This window comes from Lolium perenne, chromosome 5 (assembly GCF_019359855.2).
Source record: "Lolium perenne isolate Kyuss_39 chromosome 5, Kyuss_2.0, whole genome shotgun sequence".
Taxonomy (NCBI): Eukaryota; Viridiplantae; Streptophyta; class Magnoliopsida; order Poales; family Poaceae; genus Lolium; species Lolium perenne.
In genome coordinates, this window is record NC_067248.2 from 132875012 (window position 1) to 132891063 (window position 16052).

Below are 16052 nucleotides of genomic sequence, written 5' to 3' on the forward strand. Positions count from 1 at the left end.
TTGTAGAATTTTCGAAGCTGACACCCTAATTTTTATTGCTCCATCAAGCCCTAGCCGTGATGAACCAAGAACACCTTCCAGAGCCACCGCCCCGATATAGCACCACTCGCACTTGAGCTGCAACGCCGCACGATCTAGTTGTCCGCATTCGAAGCTGCATATGGCAACTACCCGCAGACTACGACCACCAAACCACGTCTGATGGCGCCGCCGCCTCGACATACTGCAGACCGTCCTCTCTGGGACGCGTCGTCCAAGCCGACAACCTTTCCACACTAGTGACACAAAATTGTCGTCCAAGCCATGCCACCAACTGCCCGCCCCATTAAACTCCTGTCCACCACGACCATCCCCTAGGATTTGCTTCACCGACATCCCCCAACCTGATGACAAGAGAAGCACATGCCAACAACTGAATGTAGGCCCTTCAAGACGATGCCTCGAAGAAGGTAGCTACGTTCCTGCCATCGCCCGGGAATCCGGAGCTAAGGGATTCTCACGGAGAGCCCAAACCCCACAAGGGTGTAGACTGAGCTCCATGGCAAGCTAGTGCCTCCAAGTAGGAAAGCGACACAGGTACGCTGCCACTTCTGCCACTGACAAGTCGGTACTAGGTACCCCGCAAAAAAAAGTCGGTACTAGGTTTTCACATGGAACTCCATGAACCCCAGCTCATGCAGCATAGCTTCTCTTCCTCGGCACCAACAGAACACCACCTCGTGATGTATCTACTAAGCACCTCTTGCTCGAACGGCCAATACCATGGCAATCGGCTTGCAGATCCACGCCCTAGGAGACAAACCCGCCGACCACGACCACCTCAGTGGGCATCGAGACCAAGCACATACCCGGGCTAGCCACCCCGGCGTCGCTGCCAACCGCATTGGAGCAACACAATTGGCGCGATGGTCGAGACAACAACGGACATAGATCACAACCGAGCCGCATAGCAGCCACCAGCAGGTCGCCGCTTGCTGCCTGGGTGTCGCTCCACTGCAGTGCCAGCGGCACCCGAGACAACGGCAGACATAGATCACGGGCGAGCCGCATAGCAGCCACCAGTAGGTCACGGCTTGCCGCCTGGGCGTCGCTAGCGGACCTTCGCGGTGGATCGCAGGCGAGCCGCATAACAGCCACAAGTAGGTCACCACTTGCCACCTGGGCGTCGCTAGCGGACCATCGCGGTGGATCTGAGGCGACCCAGTGCCACCCATGGGAGAGGTTTTTCGAAATGCACAGGGTCTAATTGCCGGATTTTAATGTGAAGAAGGGATAAGCAGCACCACTACAAGCTGTTGACCCAGAGCCATCTGATCTGGGTTAATGCCCTATTTATACGCTTCATTGTTCCTTATTTTTTATTACAAACAAAGAAAATTGCCAAGCAATAAATTATGTTAGGTCGTATAATTTTCACAAGCCACTCCACTAGTTGTACAAATATGGTGTGATCTTTTCTAGGAGTCTAGGTGAATGATGATAAATTTTGGAAAGCATAAATAGCAAGATAGACATATGGGTTACCTTGTACGATATAGAATCACTGTCCTGTTGAAGTTTATCTTTTTTTGATAGTTCCTTTATCATGGCCTCCAGCTGAGAATCACTGTAACTTGAGGAACCTGTTGCAAGAGCAACAATTATACATATAGAAATGCGGAACTTAAGAAAATCGTCGCTACTGAATAAGCTACTTATTTTTTCAACAGCTAAGTGTCAGGTAATGATGTGGACTTTTTAGAACCTATGATGCGTCCATGTGATGCAGATTATGTCTGTTTCTGTTCAGAAAGAGAGATATAATTAAGCGATCTTACATGAATAATACCACGCTTTCTCCTCTTTTCTTGAGCTGTCATAAGGGTCCTCCTGAAACAAGTACAGATTAAGAAAAAGAAACAAAGAAGACTCGAAAACCTTAATTTCTTCATAAATGGGTGGGCATGGTTTGGCCTTACCAGGCCAGGACCATCTCTTTTCTCTTTCACATTGTCCCGTGTCTCGTTTTCTTTCTCCCCTTTTCCATTTTCTATTTTCCCCTCATCATATATTTTTTCTGCCACATCATCATTTCCTCTCCGCTTCTCTCTGCTATTTTGTCTGTGATTTTCTTTTTTTCTCTCAGCACCTGTTTTTTCTTCCAAAACTTTCTTTCCCCTCCGCTTCTCTTGGTCGGCCTCCTTCCTTTCACATTTTCCATTTTCTCCTTTTTTCTTGTAATTTGTGGCCGTGTCTGGAGATGAAGTCGAGATAACCTACAATAAATTGGTTAGATCGGACATTTTGTTGAGTAACTAGCAAATCTAAATAGTAGATACTACCGAAACATGATTAGTATACCCATTGAAGCATAGATATTGAAAAATAAGGTCTTCTTTACAAAATTCATTGGTGATCTGTATTTATTTATTTATTCTTTGCAAAAGAAATGGTGTCGCTTTGATGTTGATCTTTTCTACAGAACAAGGGAAAGCATAGGTACGCTGGCGTCAACTGAAGTGAGGTCATCGCAAATTGTGCAAGGTCCATACTATGAATGATATTCATGTTTGCATCACAAAGCTTCTTGGACATCTGGTTGACCGTGAAGAACTAGGAAAACCTGGACTTCTCCTGGCAATCCCACTGATGGGACTAAGGGATTACTCCATGGGATTTCCGACATTATGCAGTGACCTGCACATGCCTAAAGCCATGATCTTTGTGTGTTGTGAGGTGATGACATCGCAAATTATCTCCACCTTTTCTCGAATAATGGAGCACAACTCCTTATTATCCTCAACCATCTGAACACACCCTTGATCAAGCTAGGAATGGTGCAAGAGCAAATGTGCCTTTTGGTGGGGGGTTTTTGATTTGGGGTCAGTTGGTTTAAGCTGAAATGGGTGCTACAACAAAACCGACTGGTTTGGTGCAGGCTTAGCAGCAGATTGGGCTACAGCGGTGCGGTTTGGACTCAAACCACAAAATCAAAAATATGTTGAAACCCACGGGAGGCGAACTATCAAAATCATACATTAACATATAGATATATCAAAATCATGCGTCATGTGTATTTGTAGGCAAACTTGAATAAAGTTTTTGGAATATAAAGATAGTGCATGATTAGCTGCTAGTAGATTTTTTTGGGAACGAAGTATCGGTAGGTTAAGTATTGCTGGAGCAATTGTACATACTTGCTTGTTATTCACTAATGGCTTGTCCATATCCACCTTTAGAACATGAACAAATATCGATTAGTTGCTAGATGCATCAGACATAGATCTTATAAATTCTTACTACCACCTAGGGCAAGTGGGAATTGTGCCTCGCCTTTGCTTATTGGATTAGCTTGTAGGATTTAAATGGATAATTTAGATGCATTTCATTTCACGTGATCATTCCTTCATAGATCTATCTTTGTACCTTATATTGCACTTTTTGGTTCATCTCAAGCACTTTGCGCCAGGAGAGTTATCATTTGTGTTATGAAAAGTAGCATGGAAAATTTATACTCCCTCTGTCCCGTGAAACATGTCTGATTTTGACAAATCTCAGAAATGTCATGTGACAGAGGAAGTAATTTATAACTACCTATTTCTGTAGTATGACAATCACTAGCATATATATGATTGATGTTATTTATTTTGACAGCTAGGTTTGTTATGATGCGTGTGAATGTATCCGGTGTTGATGCAACTTCCAGGATCAAGAAATAGAAACAAAGAATACTCATAAAGCTTAATTTCTTCATAAATCGGTATAAACATTTTTCGATATGAGTAAAGGAGATGGCCAACTTACAGAACTATAATCTTCTGTTTCTCCTTCCACATTCTCCGGCATGGTATGCTTCTTTTTCTTTCCTTTCACAATTTCCTTTTTTCTCCTCTCATCATCTATTTTCTTATCCAAGTCTTCATTTTGTCCTCTCTTCTCTATGTCTTTTTGTGTCTCCTTATTTTTATTTCCTTTTTCAATTTCTTTGTTTGTCTTGGCAGATGTTTCTTTTTCCACATCTTTGTTTCCTCCCAACTTCTCTCCGTCGGACTCCTTCCTTTCACATTTTCCATTTCCTTTTTTTTCTTCGTCTTTCGTGTCCATGTCAGGATAAGAAGTCGAGATGACCTACAATAAATTGGTTAGATCGTACATTTTGTTCAGTAGCTAGCATATCTAAATAGTAGATACTCCTGAAACATGATTAGTATACCCGTGAAAGCATAGATATTGAAAAATAAGGTCTTCTTTACAAAATTCATTGGTGATCTGTATTTATTTATTTATTCTTTGCAAAACAAATGGTGTCGCTTTGATGTTGATCTATAGAACAAGGGAAAGCATAGGTACGATCGAGGGCATCAACTGAAGTAAGGTCATCGCAAAATGTGCAAGGTCCATAATATAAATGATATTCGTGTTTGCATCACACAACTTCTTGGACATCTGGTTGACCGTGAGGAACTGGGTGAACCTGCACTTCTCCTGGCAATCCCTGGTGGGACTAAGGGATTTCTCCATGGAATTTCCGACATTACGCAGTGACCTGCACATGCTTTCATCCATGATCTTTGTGTGTTGTGCGGTGACGACGTCACAAATTATCTCCACCTTTTCTCTAATAATGGAGTACAACTCCTTATTATCCTCAACCATCTCGAGCACACCCTTGAACAAGCTGGGAATGGTGCAAGAGCAAATGGGCCTTTTGGTGGGGGTTTTTGATTTTGGGTCAGGTTGTTTGAGCTGAAATTGGTGCTACAACAAAGAGTGCGGGCTTAGCAGCATATTGGGCTACAACGATGCGGTTTGGACTCAAACCACAAAATCAAAAATAGGTTTAAACCCACGGGAGACGAACTACCAAAATCATACATTTACATATATATATCAAAATCATACGTCATGTGTATTGGTAGGCAAACTTGAATAAAGTGTTTGAAATAATGATAGTTTATGATTAGCTGCTGGTAGATTTTCTTGGGAACCAAGTATTGGTAAGTTAAGTCTTGCTGGAGAAATTTTACAAACTTGCTTGTTAGTCATTGATGCATTGTCCATATCCACCTTTAGAACATGAAAAAATATCGATTAGTTTCTTGATGCATCGGACATGGATCTTGTAAATTCTTACTACCACCTAGGGCAAGTGGGAATTAAGCATGGCCTTTGCTTATTGGATTAGCTTGTAGGATTTAAATGGATAATTTAGATTCATTTCATTTCATGTGATCATTCCTTCTGCATAGATCTATCTATGTACCTTATATTGCAGTTTTTGGTTCATCTCTAGCACTTTACGCCAGGAGAGTTATCATTTGTGTCATGACAAGTAGCATGGAAAATTTATACTCCATCCGTCCCATCAAATATGTCTGATTTTGAAAATTCTCAGAAATGTTTTATGTGACGGAGTGAGTAATTTATGCCTAGCTATTTGTGTGGTATGACAATCACTAGCATATATATGATTGATGTTATTTATTTTGATAGCTCGGTTTGTTAAGATGTTTGCGAATGTGTCCGGTGTTGATGCAACTTCCAAGATCAAGAAATAGAAGAAAAAAAAAGATACTCATCAAGCTTAATTTCTTCATAAATGGGTATAAACAGTTTTCGATATGAGTAAAAGGATATGGCCAACTTACAGAACTGTAATCTTCTGATTTTCCTTCCACATTCTCCAGCGTGGTATGCTTCTTTTTCTTTCCTTTCACATTATCCTTTTTTCTCCTCCCATCATCTATTTTTTTATCCAGTTCTTCATTTTCTCCACGCTTCTCTGTGTCGTTCTGTGTGTCCTTATTTTTCTTTCCTTTTTCAATTTCTTTGTTTCTCTTGGCAGCTGTTTCTTTTTCCACATCTTTGTTTCCTCCCCACTTCTCTCCGCCAGACTCCTTACTATCACATTTTCCATTTCCTTTTTTTTCCTCATCTTTCGTGGCCATGTCAGGAGATGAAGTCGAGATGACCTACAATAAATTGGTTAGATCGGACATTTTGTTCAATAACTAGCATATAAAAATAGTAGATACTCCCAAAACATGATTAGTATACCCATGGAAGCATATATATATATATATTGGAAAATAAGGTATTCTTTACAAAATTCATTGGTGATCTATATTTATTTATTTTGGTGTCGCTTTGATGTTGATCTTTCATCCAGAACAAGGGAAAGCATAGGTACGGTAGAGGGCATCAACTGAAGTGAGGTCATCACAAATTGTGCAAGGCCCATACTATGAATGATATTCGTGTTTACATCACATGACTTCTTGGACATATGGTTGACCGTGAGGAACTGGGAAAACCTGGATTTCCCCTGGCAATACCTGATGGGACTAAGGGATTTCTCTATGGAATTTTCGACATTACGCTGCACATGCCTGAAGCCATGATCTTTGTGTGTTGTGAGGTGACAACATCTCAAATTATCTCCACTTTCTCTCCAATAATGGAGCACAGCTCCTTATTATCTTCAACCGACTCGAGCGCACCCTTGATCAAGCTGGGAATGGTGCAAGAGCAAATGGGCCTTTTGGTGGGTTTCTTTTTATTATGAGTCGGTTAGTTTGAGATGAAATGGGTGCTACAAGAAAACAGACTAGTTTGGTGCGGGCTTAGCGGCAGATTGGTCTACAGCGGTGTGGTTTGGACTTAAGCCACAAAAACAAAAATAGGCTGAAATCCATGGGAGGCGAACTATCAAAATCATACATTTACATATATGTATATCAAAATCATACGTCATGTGTATTGGTAGGCAAACTTGAATAAAGTTTTTGAAATAAAGATAGTGCATGATTAGCTGTTGGTAGATTTTTTTGGGAACCAAGTATTGGTAGGTTAAGTCTTGCTGGAGCAATTGTACACACTTGATTGTTAGTCACCGATGCCTTGTCCATATTCACCTTTAGAACATGAACAAATATCAATTGTTTCTTGATGCATCAAATAAGGATCTTGTAAATTCTTACTACCACCTAGGGAAAGTTGCAATTGTGCCTCGCCTTTGTTTATTGGATTAGCTTGTAGGATTTAAATGGATAATTTAGATGCATTTCATTTCACGTGATCATTCCTTCTGCATAGATCTATCTATGTACCTTATATTGAACTTTTTAGTTCATCTCTAGCACTTTGCGTCGGGAGAGTTATCATTTGTGTTATGACAAGTAGCATGGACAATTTATACTCCCTCCATCCCATGAAACATGTCTGATTTTGACAAATATCAGAAATGTTTCATGTGATGGAAGGAGTAATTCATGCCTAGCTATTTGTGTGGTCTGACAATTACTTGCATAGCATATATATGATTGATGTTATTTATTTTGACAACTAGGTTTGTTAAGATGTCTGCGAATGTGTCCGGTGTTGATGCAACTTCCCGGATCAAGAAATAGAAACAAAGAATACTCATAAAGCTTAATTTCTTCATAAGTGGGTATAGAAATTTTTTGATATGAGTAAAAGGAGATGGCCGACTTACATAACTGTAATCTTCTTTTTGTCCTTCTACATTCTCCGGCGTGGTATGCTTCTTTTTCTTTCCTTTCACATTTTCCTTTTTTCTCCTCTCATTATCTATTTTCTTATCCAAGTCTTCATTTTCTCCTCGCTTCTCTATGTCGTTTTGTGTGTCCTTATTTTTCTTTCCTTTTTCAATTTCTTTGTTTCTCTTGGCAGCTGTTTCTTTTTCCACATCTTTGTTTCCTCCCCACTTCTCTTCGACGTACTCCTTCCTTTCACATTTTCCATTTCCTTTTTTTTCCTCGTCTTTCGTGGCCGTGTCAGGAGATGAAGTAGAGATGACCTAAAATAAATTGGTTATATCGGACATTTTGTTCAGTAACTAGCATATCAAAATAGTATATACTCCATAAAAATGATTAATATACCAATGGAAGCATAGATATTTAAAAATAAGGTCTTCTTTACAAAATTCATTTGTGATCTGTATTTATTTATTCTTTGCAAAAGAACTGGTGTCACTTTGATGTTGATCTTTTCTACAGAACAATTGAGGGTACGATCGAGGGCGTCAACTGAAGTGAAGACATAATCGCAAATTGTGCAAGGTCCATAATATGAATGATATTCGTATTTGCATCACACAGCTTCTTGGACATCTGGTTGACCATGAGGAACTGGGCAAACCTGATTTCTCCTAGCAATCCCTGATGGGACTAAGGGGTTTCTCCATGGAATTTCCGACATTACCCAATGACCTCCACATGTCTGAAGCCATGATCTTTGTGTGTTGTGAGGTGACAACATCGCAAATTATCTCCACCTTCTCACAAATAATGGAGCACAACTCCTTATTATCATCAACCATCTCGAGCACACCCTTGATAAAGCTGGAAATGGTGCAAGAGCAAACGGGCCTTTTGGTGGGATTTTTTGATTTGGAATGAGCTGAAATGGGTGCTACTATGGGTGGAATGAGCTGAAATGGGTGCAAGAGCAAGCGGTGAGGTTTGGACTTAGCCACAAAATTAAAAATATGCTGAAATCCATTGGGAGGCGAACTATCAAAATCATACATTTACATATATATATCAAAATCATACGTCATGTGTATTGGTAGGCAAACTTGAATAAAGTTTTTGGAAAAAAGATAGTGCATGATTAGCTGTTGGTAGATTTTTTTGGGAACCAAGTATTGGTAGGTTACGTCTTGCTGGAGCAATTGTACAGATTTGCCTTTTAGTCACTGATGCCTTGTCCATATCCACCTTTAGAATATGAACAAATATCGATTAGTTGCTTGATGCATCAGATAGGGATCTTGTAAATTCTTACTACCACCTACGGAAAGTCGGAATTGTGCCTCGCCTTTGCTTATTGGATTAGCTTCTAGGATTTAAATGGATAATTTAGATGCATTCCATTTCATGTGATCATTCCTTCTGCATAGATCTATCTATGTACCTTATATTGCACTTTTTAGTTCATCTCTAGCACTTCCGCCAGGAGAGTTATCATTTGTGTTATGACAAGTAGCATGGAAAATTTATACTCCCTCCATCCCATGAAACATGTCTGATTTTGACAAATCTAGAAAATGTTTCATGTGACGGAGGGAGTAATTTATGCCTATCTATTTGTGTAGTATAACAATCACTAGCATATATATGATTGATGTTATTTATTTTGCCAGATATGTTTGTTAAGATGTCTGCGAATGTGTCCGGTGTTGATGCAACTTCCCGGATCAAGAAATAGAAACAAAGAATACTCATAAAGCTTAATTTCTTCATAAATGGATATAAACCGTTTTCGATATGAGTAAAAGGAGATGGGCAACTTACAGAATTGTAATCTTCTGTTATTCCTTCCACATTCTCCGGCGTGGTATGCTTCTTTTTCTTTCCTTTCACATTTTCCTTTTTTCTCCTCTCATCATCTATTTTCTTATCCAAGTCTTCATTTTCTCCTCGCTTCTCTATGTTGTTCTGTGTGTCCTTATTTTTCTTTCCTTTTTCAATTTCTTTGTTTCTCTTGGTAGTTGTTTCTTTTTCCACATCTTTGTTTCCTCCCCACTTCTCTTCGCCGTACTCCTTCCTTTCACATTTTCCATTTTCTTTTTTTTCCTCATCTTTCGTGGCCGTGTCAGGAGATGAAGTAGAGATGGCCTAAAATAAATTGGTTAGATCGGACATTTTGTTCAGTAACTAGCATATCAAAATAGTAGATACTCCAGAAAAATGATTATTATACCCATGGAAGCATAGATATAGAAAAATAAGGTATTCTTTACAAAATTTATTGGTGATCTGTATTTATTTATTCTTCCCTAAAGAAATGGTGTCGCTTTGATGTTGATCTTTTCTACAGAACAATTGAAAGCATAGGTACGATCGAGGGCGTCACTGAAGTGAATTTATAATCGCAAATTGTGCAAGATCCATATTATGAATGATATTCGTGTTTGCATGACACAGCTTCTTGGACATCTTGTTGACCGTGAGCAACTGGGCAAACCTGGTTTTCTCCTAACAATCACTGATGGGACTAAGGGTTTTCTCCATGGAATTTCCGACATTACGTAGTGACCTCCACATGTCTGAAGCCATGATCTTTGTGTGTTGTGAGGTGACAACATCGCAAATTATCTCCACCTTCTCTCGAATAATGGAGCACAACTCCTTATTATCATCAACAATCTCGAGCACACCCTTGATCAAGCTGGAAATGCTACAAGAGCAAATGGGCCTTTTGGTGGGGTTTTTTTTTTATTTGGAGTCGGTTGGTTTGAGCTAAAATGGGTGCTACTACAAAACATATTAGTTTGGTGCGCGGGCTTAGCAGCAGATTGGGCTACAGCGGTGCGGTTTGGACTTAAGCCACAAAATCAAAAATAGGCTGAAATCCATGGAAAGACGAACTAGCAAAATCATACATATATATATATATATATATATATATATATATATATATATATATATATATATATATATATATATATATATCAAAATCATACTTATGTGTATTGGTAGGCAAACTTGAATAAAGTTTTTGGAATAAAAATAGCGCATGATTAGCTGTTGGTAGATTTTTTTAGGAACCAAGTATTGGTAGGTTAGGTTTTGTTGGAGAAATTGTACAGATTTACCTTTTAGTCACTGATGCCTTATCCATATCCACCTTTAGAACATGAACAAATATTGATTATTTGCTTGATGCATCAGATAGGATCTTGTAAATTCTTACTACCATCTAGGGAAAGTCGGAATTGTGCCTCGCCTTTGCCTATTGGATTAGCTTGTAGGATTTAAATGGACAATTTAGATGCATTTCATTTCACGTGATCATTCCTTCTGCATAGATCTATCTATGTAACTTATATTGCACTTTATAGTTCATCTCTAGCACTTTGCGCCAGGGGAGTTATCATTTGTGTTATGACAAGTAGCATGGAAAATTTATACTCCCTCCGTCCCATGAAACATGTCTGATTTTGACAAATCTCGAAAATGTTTCATGTGACGGAGAGAGTAATTTATGCCTATCTATTTGTGTAGTATGACAATCACTAGCATATATATGATTGATGCTATTTATTTTGACAAATAGGTTTGTTAAGATGTCTGCGAATGTGTCCGGTGTTGATGCAACTTGCATGATCAAGAAATACAAATAAAGAATACTCATAAAGCTTAATTTCTTCATAAATAGGTATAAACCGTTTTCGATATGAGTAAAAGGAGATGGCCAACTTACATAACTGTAATCTTCTGTTTTGTCTTCCGCTGTCTCCGGCGTGTTATGCTTCTTTTTCTTTCCTTTCACATTTTCCTTTTTTCTCCTCTCATCATCTATTTTCTTATCCAAGTCTTCATTTTCTCTTCGCTTCTCTATGTCGTTCTGTATGTCCTTATTTTTCTTTCCTTTTTCATTTTCTTTGTTTCTCTTGGTAGCTGTTTCTTTTTTCACATCTTTGTTTCCTCCCAACTTCTCTCCGCCGGACTCCTTCCTTTCACATTTTTCATTTCCTTTTTTTTCCTCGTCTTTCGTGGCTGTGTCAGGAGATGAAGACGAGATGACCTACAATAAATTGGTTAGATCGGACATTTTGTTCAGTACCTAGCATATCTAAATAGTAGATACTCCAGAAACATGATTAGTATACCCATGGAAGCATAGATACTAAAAAATAAGGTCTTCTTTACAAAATTCATTGGTGATCTGTATTTATTTATTTTTGCAAAAGCAATAGTGTCGCTTTGATGTTGATCTTTTCTACAGAATAAGGGAAAGCATAGGTACGGTCGAGGGCGTCAACTGAAGTGAGGTCATCGCAAATTTTGCAAGGTCCATACTCTTTAGAAATTTCATTGGTGATGCATATTAATTAATTAATTAATTTGTTGGGAAAGAAATTGCTGTTTCTTTTGGTGATTGATCTTTCCGACAGAACAAAGGAAAACATAGGTTACCATCGAGGGCGGCGGTCGATGTAACTTCATCCCAAAGCCTGCAACCGCTCTAGTATTCATCGTATTCTGGTTCGCATCCTGCGGCTTTTTGTTCATCTGGTCAGCTGCGAGGTGATGGGAAACCGTGGGCTTCTCCTGGCAATTTTTGCTGAGATGAAGGACCTCTTCCAGGGCCTTTTCGAGATTCTGCAGTGCCCTGTACATGCGCACCTCCGTGTTGTTGCCGGCTGAGGAGAGGATATCACTAAGTGCCCCCAAGTTCCGTTGAATATTGGCGCACAGCTTCTCATTCAGTTCAACCGTCTCGTGTGCATCCTTCATCTTCCCACTCAGCATGTCCATTTTATCTGCAGAGTAAGCGCAATCGACACGGTAAGTGAATAAGCATCAAGTTAAACGAGTAATCTTTGTACTACAAAAAACAAAATTAAAACGAGTAATCTTTGTACTACGAAAACTTTTGCGTCAACGCATGTATATAAGCGCGTGTGGCTGGGATCGATCGTCAAAACTGCCGGGCTCGCCTAGGGAAAAATTCCTAGCGCTCGTTAATAAGCGTCTCCATTGTAGATGGCCTTAGGCCTTGTCGTTGTAAAAATAAGTTATGTTTGGGAGGACTAACTAAAACTCGAATAAGAAAATTAGAAGATGGTGGTGACCAAGGACAGCATCGATGGATATTCCTTTTCGACTAGTCTAGGGCACGGCCGCACGGCCTTGCTGTTGATATGGAGTTTGAAGCGGCGGCTTCTTTGTTGGGTGTCGGGTTTGGTGCTCGGGCGACAGATCTATCAACTAGTTCCGTATGCAGTTTCGGGATCGGCGTGTGCGCACTCATTGGATGTAATAGGAATGAAGCATTGCTTTGGTTGCTTCGGTGACAAAGTTGTTGGCTTGGTGGGATTGCGGCCTCGGGGCCGATGTGGCAAATTCCGGATCCCGCTCAACATGCCGCTGATCCAATGGTGCAATTTTTCATTTAATATATTTATTTTTAATTTTTTTCCTGTAATATATAGGCTATGTAGCACCCTCTGGATCTGTTGAGGTAGGGTGTTGCATTCAGTCGCTTGGGCGGCAAAACCGGCGGCTCAGTGCGCGGTATCATTGCTAATAGTTTTTGCCCGATTTTTCGATATAATCTGGAAAATCAATTGAACTGGTAAAGCTTTTGCCCCGCCTTTATTATAAAGAAAAATGGAGAGCGGGGGACCTTTTTTTTTCCTGTGCTGATGCGGACCCAGCTGGCAGCGACATATTGTTGGCGGACACTATTCATCACAATCGGTAAGCTGAATGAACGCACGAAACACCCGGCTTACAGTTTTAAGAAATGCATCAAGCGTGTCTAACTGTCTATCACACTATAAATAGACATCAACATTACATGCGTGCAGTATCAGGCTGTGTGCTCATGCATTTACCTTTTCGGAGAGACAGAATGTTGAACTGGCGTTCAGTTAGAATAATCAGGCTGATCATGTGCCGTTTGAAATGGAATCATGGCCAGTACTAGTAGATATATACTGCCCGACACTGACACACAACTTGTGATAAATTTTATACGTCAATTAGCACGCAAAAGTTCTTTAGACAGCAATCGGCTTGAAGTGCTTTTTTTTTGGAATCATAGCTACTGACCTTTTTTTAGATAAATTAGTTTCTTTCTGCACAAGGTCGATAAAAAGCCAAACGCAACGTAGGACCTTTAAACGCACAACCATGGATCTCGCCATATATAGTTTAGACGAGTTCATGCCATGGATCAATCTACGGAAATCGAAATGCATGCCCACCTTTTCGTTATCTGCCAAAGAACCGAAAGTTTTGCACGAGATTTCTCCTGCTTGTGAGGCTAACAACAGATCGGAGATACCGCGCTTAGCCCGACACTGCCAAACAGCTGATGATCAATTTTATACACCGATTAGCACGCAAAAGCTCTTTAGACAACAGTCAGATAAAAATGCTTTTTGTTGGAATCCTAGCTAGTGCCAGGCCAGTCCTTTCTTATATAAATCAGTTTCTTTCTACACAACGTTGTATTGTATCTCCTTTTCAATAAGAAGCCAAACGCAACGCAGGACCTTTAAACACACAACCGTGGATCTCACCATATCAACACCTATTGCTTCCTGATTGCGGGGTAACTTAGATGAGTTCATGCCATGGATCAATCTATGGAAATCTAAATGCATGTCCACCCTTTTGTTATCAGCCAAAGAACAGAAAATAACACACAAAGTTTTGTATGAGACTTCTCCTGTTTTGTGAGGCTAACAACAGATCGGAGATAACTAGAAGAGCTTAATTTGTGCTCTGCAAGCCTTGCAGAAGAAAGCCTAGGAACAAGAACGACATAATTTTCCTTAGAAAAGAGGGCTAAGGGCTAAGGCTCCAGTTTTCACAATGAAATCAGAAAGCACCAGGTCATTTGTTTTACGCATCTGGTTTAAGGTGAACCAGGGAACCAAAAAAAAAAAAAGAACGGAAACCTAAACAAGAGCGACAATCTGGACGGAAACTCTTGCTGTTGCTGGCCACACTAATTAAAGTCAAGACATAGAAGCTAAAGTTCAACGTGAGATTTCTCCTGTTTTGTGAGTCTAACAACAGATCGGAGATAACTAGAAGAGCTTAATTTGTGCTCTGCAAACCTTACAGAAGAAAGCCTAGGAACAAGAAACGACATAATTTTCCTTAGAAAAGAAGGCTAAAGGCTCCAGTTTTCACAATGAAATCAGAAAGCACCGTACCAGGTCATTTGTTTTACGCATCTGGTTTAAGGTGAACCAGGGAACCAAAAAAAAAAAAAAAGAAGCGGAAACCTAAACAAGAGGGACAATCTGGACGGAAACTCTTGCTGTTGCTGGCCACACTAATTAAAGTCAAGACATAGAAGCTAAAATTCAACGAAAAACTAGATCGACAAGAAGAACGGAGTAGGGGGAATTGCTAACCTCGACAACAGTCTGGAAAGGGGGAGAGCGTCTCTCTCGAGGGCAAGATGGAGGCTTCAAATGACTAGAACAGTTTGTTTCGGGCGAGGAGAGTCGATTTGTTTCGAGTGTCTCTTCTCCTACTGGTGGAGTAGGTGGGAGTGCCCTCTGTCTAGGTCTCTGAGTATGAGAGACTCCTTGGTGGGACGTTGGTTTATGTACTGCTGATCGCCCCTACCCTACGCGTTTCCCCCACCACCCTTTGCCCGAAGTTTCTCCGAGCGTGACCGAAAAGAGCATGAAAGAAAACGTGTATGGTAGTACCACAGCGGGTTACCATCACAGAATCGAAGCAGGAAAGGGCTACATCTTCTTCCATCGAGGAGGCACACATATTACACATAGCAGCATCTCCATCAAATGAATCCACTTCTACAGACAAATCGCCTTCCAAGTTCCAATGGAGTGGCAAATGGCCACCGGGAAGGCCGGAATGTCAACATCTCTAGACAAATGCCAGATGGCGCATACCGAAGTCAAACACATCATTCATATGGAACAGGAGAACAAATCTGTGCAGCAAGAATAACAGGAATGAACATCTGCAAACCTGTCAACTTGTCGAGGAAACGATACGTGGCCATTGGACAAGTAATCCATCATGGTACAAGACAAGGGTCAGATGAAGCGGAACGAGCATGGCAACATGCAGGATTCTTGGATTGGAGAAGAAGGAATGATGGCATTCGAATCGAGAAAGTGCGGCTACATCGCCGGAGGATGAACGCTGACCGGAGAAATAGGACCGATCGAGTAATATTTTGATATATTTAAGAGTAAGTATCCATACACAAGGCAGATACAAATCTATTTAGTGCTATACATACAACATTTTGACTTTAATGTCCTTGTGAGAAGCTTTTTTAGCATTGAAATTTATCATTTTACACATGTCACAAAAAATGTCGATTTTTTCTGAAACAACTTTATGAGCACGTAGATTTTTTTTCAAAAAAAGCCATTTTCAAGATGGAACACAATAAAGCTCCGGGACTAAATGATTTTCCTGCTGAGTTTTATCAGACTTTTTGGAAAATCATAAAAGTCGACCTTCTACAGATGTTCGGCGTCTTACACGCTGGACAGTTAGAATTATTTCGTATAAATTTTGGTGAGGTAATCTGTT

The 16052-nt window shown here is 40.1% G+C and overlaps 1 protein-coding gene across 1 annotated transcript; it reads right to left on the minus strand.

Annotated features, from left to right (window-relative positions):
* Positions 1–789: 789 nt before the first annotated feature.
* On the minus strand, positions 790–15037 carry LOC127299923 (uncharacterized). Its single transcript, XM_071820897.1, has 11 exons — positions 14888–15037; positions 11928–12274; positions 11212–11535; positions 9300–9623; positions 7475–7798; positions 5628–5951; positions 3784–4107; positions 1959–2255; positions 1818–1869; positions 1514–1622; positions 790–1099 (listed from the first exon to the last, which is right to left on the minus strand). Exons 2-11 carry the CDS (start codon positions 12267–12269, stop codon positions 790–792), a joined length of 2730 nt encoding a protein of 909 aa, XP_071676998.1. The 5' UTR covers positions 12270–12274; positions 14888–15037.
* Positions 15038–16052: the final 1015 nt, after the last annotated feature.